The sequence below is a fragment of the Haplochromis burtoni genome, unplaced genomic scaffold (genome assembly GCF_018398535.1).
Source record: "Haplochromis burtoni strain Fernald_Lab_line unplaced genomic scaffold, NCSU_Asbu1 Contig_654, whole genome shotgun sequence".
Taxonomy (NCBI): Eukaryota; Metazoa; Chordata; class Actinopteri; order Cichliformes; family Cichlidae; genus Haplochromis; species Haplochromis burtoni.
The window spans coordinates 173,942-180,444 of record NW_024583015.1 but is presented as its reverse complement, the minus strand read 5'-3'; the positions used below and the strand labels follow the sequence as shown (position 1 = coordinate 180,444).

Here is a 6,503-nt window from a genome sequence, read left to right as displayed (position 1 = left end):
GGTGAGCCGATGTAGACGCAGTCATGATGATGCAATTATTACAAGCCAGCTCCATCAGCAACCCTGTTATCATGGTTTGAAAAGGTAGATGTCTTCAATGTCCTCGATCGACAGTCTTTCCAGTTCCTCCACCCGTCCGTCGTGTATCCGGCAGGGAGCGTCCCTCCAGGACACTCGGGCTCTCCCGGGCCCAGACGTCTCGTGGAGAGGAGGGTGTCAATAACATTCTCATCACAGTCGCCGACATGTGATCGTGTTGAGCTCATTTCTGACACTTTCGTGGATGTTTGAACGTAACACAGTGATTAATAAACAACAACACGTTTATTAATCACATTTTTACAATTCTGTGAAATTCATTTAACCTGAACTAAAAAAAGAGAATTAAAAAAAGGCCCAACTTACCTCGGTCGGAGTCTGCGTCGGCATCGAGCCTGTGGCTGTGACATCACTTCCTGTTTGTCCCACCACGGTGGTGACGGTGGTGAAGATGTGAGGAGCTAAACAGAGTTTGAGTTGTTAATTGTTCGGTTTTACAGGAAGTTAGTGTGTAAGACAAAGATGGATTATTATGAACTGACAGTCATGCAAAGCTGCTGTGGTAGATGGAGCTGAAACAGCTCCGCCTCATGTTTAACTACATTCTGAGTTTACAGCGGACGTGAAACACCACAGCGGGGAGGCTCCAACCAGCTGTCACACATTTAACTCTTCAGCAGATCAACTGTGTGTGTGAAGCTGCAGTCCAATCAGTTCGCACAGATTTCCACAGGAAGTGATCGGCACTATTTTAAGGTAATACTGAGGTTTGATTGAACCTCCAGTTATTAAAAATGTCCTTGTTCGAGTCGTTTTCCTAAACCGTCCACAGGAAGACAGACTAAAGACAGACGGACAGCTCGAGTTTCAGAGAGGATGCAGGTTTGGGGAAATCAATTCCTCCTTCTGTGTTGTTGGTGAGTGGATTACCTCAGAGCAGGACCGTGTGTGGGTGATGTGCTCGTGGTAACGGGTCTGTTTGGGCGTTGCTGGGATTCATTTTCATCTGTAAGGCTGATGCCGCATCGAGTTTTAGACGTAGGCTGTTCCTGTGATACCAACAGACACAAGACTGAGAGCCTTCACAGGAACGTGGACGGGTTTGTGATACCTGCAAGACCACAGGGCCACAACTCTGCCGTTATGGGATGCATCCTGCAGGTCTGAGAGGGGAGCAAGAGGTGGTTGCCATGGTGACGGGAGTGTTGCTTGCAGAAGTGTTTCAGAAAGTTGCAGAAGAAGAAACGTGAGCTGGATGTCTGCCACATAAGGAGAACTTCTGACCAATCACCTGAGAGTCCTGTTTACCACACATGATACTGTCCTGTGTGGGGGCGGGGCTCTTTGTACAGCAGCCGTTGTTTAACTTGAACCTTCAGCTGCTAATAAGCTAAGAAAATGCACTTTGAGCATGTTCGTCTCTGAGTGAACACGCAGCTCTGGACAGGAACACTTGACCCTGATACGACGGGATGTTGTCTTTACATTTACAGCTTCGGTGCATTTTCCTCACCTGTGACGACGCTCACATCGATGTGATGCTTCTCATCGTTGAACCAGCCGGGTATCTCCACCCTGCAGCCGTATCGTCCAGCGTCTCCCTCTGTCAGGCTCTTTATGGTCAGAGAGACGTCTCCGTCCTCCAGTCGGCCCAGCAGCTCATACCTGCTGGAAGCTCTGGTTAACACTCTGAGTCCATCTGTGGAGATCAGCTGATTGGAGCAGCCCCTGGCTGGTATCTCTCCTCGCTGCCAGCACGCTGCCAGAGCGCCGTGATATTTCCTGTCATATTTACAGGACAGAGTGATGTCTTGACCTGTGTGACCTTTGACCTCCACGCTGTCACATTCACAGACTGGAAACACAGAAACAGGAAGTTAAAGACAGATTTTTTATTCAAAGAATAAAAAAGTGATTTTGTTCAAATAGAGAGAGAGCCGAGCAAACAGAGTGACAGCAGGAGTGACGGAGGCGTACGTGCCTGACAGGAGGACGAGCAGCATCACAGGAAGCCTGGTTATTTCCCCGCAGGCTGCTGAAGCCCTCGGAGTCTTCATCACTCTGTAGAACATCCAGACATCATCAGCTCGCCCGCTCTCCTCTGAAACACTCTGCAGGAGTAAAGAGCCGGACAAACCTTCAGTCTCAGAGCTGCTCCGTGTCGTTCTTCTTCTGCTGTCACATGACTCTGTGGTTTGTCATGTCCGCCCTTCACTTCCTGCTAACAGCAGCTCGTTCTGCAGACCAGCCACAGGCTCAGAGATGAGTCAGCTTTTATTGACCTGCAGGCAGAAGAACAGACGTTCAATATTTCAGATTCATTCAGATTATTGATCCTTAAATACTCGAGCTGGTCTCTGGCTCGTTGTCAGCGAGATCGGTCAGACGCTCGTGTCCTCAGTATCCTGCTCAGAGGCAGAGGACGCGTTCAAGTACCTGTGAAAACAACACTGCAGCACTGAAGCAACTTCTTTACTGTGCCGGTGTTCTGGGCATACAGCCTACCCGTTGTTTCTGAGCATGTGCACGGCACAAAACCCCAACTTAACAGCATCTGGCTGTAATTTAACACAACTCCTTTGTCATATTTGTAAAACAGTTAAATATCAGCACTTTATTGAAGTGGATACTTGATTTTTTAAGCCATTGTGAAATCACTACCTGCTTTTTGCACAAAACTGTTGAATTTGCAGCTTTGGCTAAGTGTATTTTCAAGTTAATGGACACATTTGATGTTCTCGAGAAAGTTATTGAGTTTGCAGTGCATTCATGCTGAGGGAAATATTCTAATTCGTTAATCTGTGTATGGTATGTTAGTCTATCTAGGTAATGTGGTTATTTAATAGGTTAAATTATGTGCATGTTTGCTGCACATATTGAAGCTCAAAAGAAGAAATGGGAAGAAGGGAAATGTTGTGGAACTGTAGATGGTATTTGTGGAGATACAGAAATTCTTTTATTGCTGCCATATAATCTGCATCATTATAACTGCATTAATAACATCTTAACTTACCATCATAATTTCTCACAGTACTTGATATGCATTAAAGTTGTTGATTGAAGATGTTCATTTGAGGATCCTTCCTATTATGTTAACTTTTATTACAAGTACGGTCAGAAGTATTTCATACACATTGCATATCTGTGCTTATTTTGAGTTGATGTTCGGGTCATTAAGGGTCTTAAGCTTCACTGGCGTGACTGTCCAGGTGATCATGCTGAGGGAAACTAGAACATAGAAGGATAACTGCAATGCATGCTTACAGTACATATAATACATATATGGAATGTGTCCGGCCTGAGGCCTTAACTCATTTGGTGTCTCCTATATTTTACTCTACTTGGCAACAGATGACCAGAGTCAATAATTAGCCCCAGAGACCCTGAGGGCTTGAAGTTTATTACCTTGTATGGAAGGTGTTATAGAAAAGAGAAGTTCTATGTCTGCTTATAGCTATTAAAGATGTACAGATTACATACTGTGACTAATGTCTGGAACCTATTTTAATCTGTCATTGACGCCATGGGGGGGCGTGTACCCCACTGCTTTATAAGTATCCACAACATGTATTTTGGTCAGAAGACATATGTTGATGTTTTCTCCGGGCTGTTAATAAACTCATCGTTTGATTGCACTTTTCTGGGGCCTCGTGGTTTGTCTGCACTGCTCTGCATTGGATCGATTTCGCGACATATTATACTGCGAGCAGGTCCCTGTAACTGCAGCAGAAAAAGTATTAAAGGAAAGGGTGCAAAAGGGCAGCATTAACCCCAGTTTGGTACATCTGGGTAATTATAGACAAAAAGCAGAACCAGGTGATGAACTGGTTGTACGTGAAGGCTTTATATAACCACTCACACCATACAGGAGACAAGCGTAGTGAACAGAACCAAAGTGTAGCACCGTAAAAGGAGAGATGAGCGTGTTAAAGGAAGGAGATGTTTGGATCAAAACGGTGTATGAAGGGTACAGGAACACAGAGCACTGAATAACAGGAAAAGCAGGAGGAACTTATGAAAGTGACAGATGGAGGGACGGCCCCTCGACTCGGCAGTTGGCTTTGGCGCTGAGCTTATTACCCTTTTTACACGGGATAAAAAAGTTGTTGAAGTCTGTCTTGAGTTGTGTTCTCAGCAGATCTGAAACAGAGTATCGGGAGCTGGTCGCGACCGTTCCTTTCTGTTGATTAATGTTCTGAATTTGGAAACACACTTTGGTTGTAGCCATAAAGTGGACGCCCTTTCTCGACTTTGAGGTTTTTCAAGGATTACAGCCTTTGAAAAATGGCAGGTAATAACAAAGCTAATTCTTTCAAGGGAGCTACCAGAAGCAAGCTAGCATTAGCCTCGTTTCGAAGCCGCCCGAAAACACACCTGCACCTGATGCCGCCTCTCCGGCAGCAGCGGAGGAAGGTACGGGGAGCGAGAGCAAAAAGGACATCTTTGAGGACATTAAGAAAATGAATGCTACTCTTCAGGTCGTAGCAAAAGACGTCACCACTGTTAAAGAAGCGACTGAAGAACTAAAAGATTCAGTGGAAGGTATAAACGTATATCAGACATGGAAGATGCCAGCGTGCTCACCGAGGCAAAAGTGGACAAATTTCAGAAAAGGTTGGAGGCGTCGTGGTCACGAGTGGAGGACCTTGAAAACCGTAGTAGGAGAAACAACGTACGGATTACTGGACTTAAAGAAGGTGTGGAGGCACCGGGAACGTGATAAATATGTGATGGAGATTCTGGCCAAAGCACTTGAGCTTTCTGGAAGAGAATTTGAAATTTAAAATATAACAATGCCAGAATCTAACAAGCCTCCCAGGGTGATACATGTCCACTTTCTACGTTCATCGGCCACGGAGAAGCGTGGAGTCGACTGGCAGGGCGGCAAGCTGTCCTTCTTTGAAGATGTTAACTAAGGGAGGATTCAGGGTCACCTGGTCCAGCCCTAACTATATGCTTTAGCAAAAAGGAAAGTTTGAAGCCTAATCTTGAAAGTAGAGATAGTGTCTGTCTCCTGAATCCAAACTGGAAGCTGGTTCCACAGAAGAGGGGCCTGAAAACTGAAGGCTCTGCCTCCCATTCTACTTTTAAATACTCTAGGAACAACAAGTAGGCCTGCAGAGCGAGAGCGAAGTGCTCTAATAGGGTGATATGGTACTACAAGGTCATTAAGATAAGATGGGGCCTGATTATTTAAGACCTTGTATGTGAGGAGCAGGATTTTGAATTCTGGATTTAACAGGAAGCCAAAACAGGAGAAATCTGCTCTCTTTCTAGTCCCTGTCAGGACTCTTGCTGCAGCATTTTGGATCAGCTGAAGGCTTTTCAGGGAGTTTTTAGGACTTCCTGATAATAATGAATTACAGTCGTCCAGCATGGCGACATTAGAAACAGTCTCACTGACTACAAAAGTTTTTCTCTCGCTCCTTTGGACTTAAACTCGCCATGGTAACCTTTTAAATGCCTTTTTTTCTGGTTCTGATTCCCGGGACAGTCGTGAGTGTGAACACACACCTGCTTCAGTCTGACTGAAATTCATCACACCTGAACAGGTGTGTGTGTAACACTGACACACACACTCAGTGGGACTCACCTGCTCAGGTGGAAACAGCTGACGGTCACTCGCCTGATGTTACCGAGGACTGCGCTTTACTTTTGCTACGTCACTTCAGGAAACACGACACCATCAAAATAAAAGCACAGACACATCACGTCTGCAACAATAATAAAGATGAGTCGTGTTATTAGTGCTGTAATGAACGTGAGCAACATCCATGTGATTCACTTTGAAGGAGCTGAGCGAGTTTGGGTCAGTGATGTTTCAGGAAGCAGAGGCCGCTCACAGACCTCACAGCAGTCAGTGGATGTTTCTGTGCACTGCAGAGTAATCGAGTAATCCACGTCTGCTCACAGAGAGGCTCAGAGTCCGGCTGGGGCTCAAACCTGAGCACAGGACCACTTCTATTAGTTTCACCTTCACAAACACAACACGTGAACTGCAGTCGACACAGTTTACTGCACTAAACGCACTAATGCTGCTGCACAATCACACACAACCAGTGTGTGAATGTGTGTGTGAATGGGTGGATGACTGAATGTGTAAAGTGCTTTGGGGTCCCTAGGGTAGTAAAGCACTACACAAATACAGGCCGTTTACCATTTACAACCATTAATCTGGAACATAACCTTCAGAGTCAACAGGAAGAAGTTTTATTGCAGCGGGTTGAGCTGTGAGTGTAACGGCTGCTGATACAAACTGAGTACATCAGCAGCTTCTGGATGAAATGCAAACAGTTATGATGAAGGTGTACACGATGGAGCTCTTTACTTTGAACGCTCCGTCGCTATGAATTATGGGACGGCGTTTCCTCCTCCCCTTCACAAAGGATGCTCCAGTGTCTCCTCTGCTGAAGGACGCACGGAAGCTTTGTGATCCCATTGGTCAGAAACTGTGCAGGTCAACA

At 45.6% G+C, this 6,503-nt stretch overlaps 2 protein-coding genes across 2 annotated transcripts in view; both read right to left on the bottom strand.

The window, feature by feature from the left end:
- Positions 1-405: 405 nt before the first annotated feature.
- On the bottom strand, positions 406-5,734 carry LOC102289896 (hepatitis A virus cellular receptor 1 homolog; the record flags this gene model as incomplete). Its single annotated transcript, XM_042215074.1, is given in 4 exon segments — positions 406-500; positions 1,553-1,894; positions 2,021-2,321; positions 5,633-5,734. Coding segments are annotated over 3 exon segments (528 nt in total), but the record flags the coding sequence as incomplete, so codon positions are not given.
- A 669-nt stretch (positions 5,735-6,403) lies between these two features.
- LOC102295760 (GTPase IMAP family member 5-like) overlaps positions 6,404-6,503 on the bottom strand; it is a gene marked incomplete in the record, with an annotated part of 4,417 nt that continues 4,317 nt past the window's right edge. Inside the window, 1 exon segment of the mRNA XM_042215073.1 lies at positions 6,404-6,503.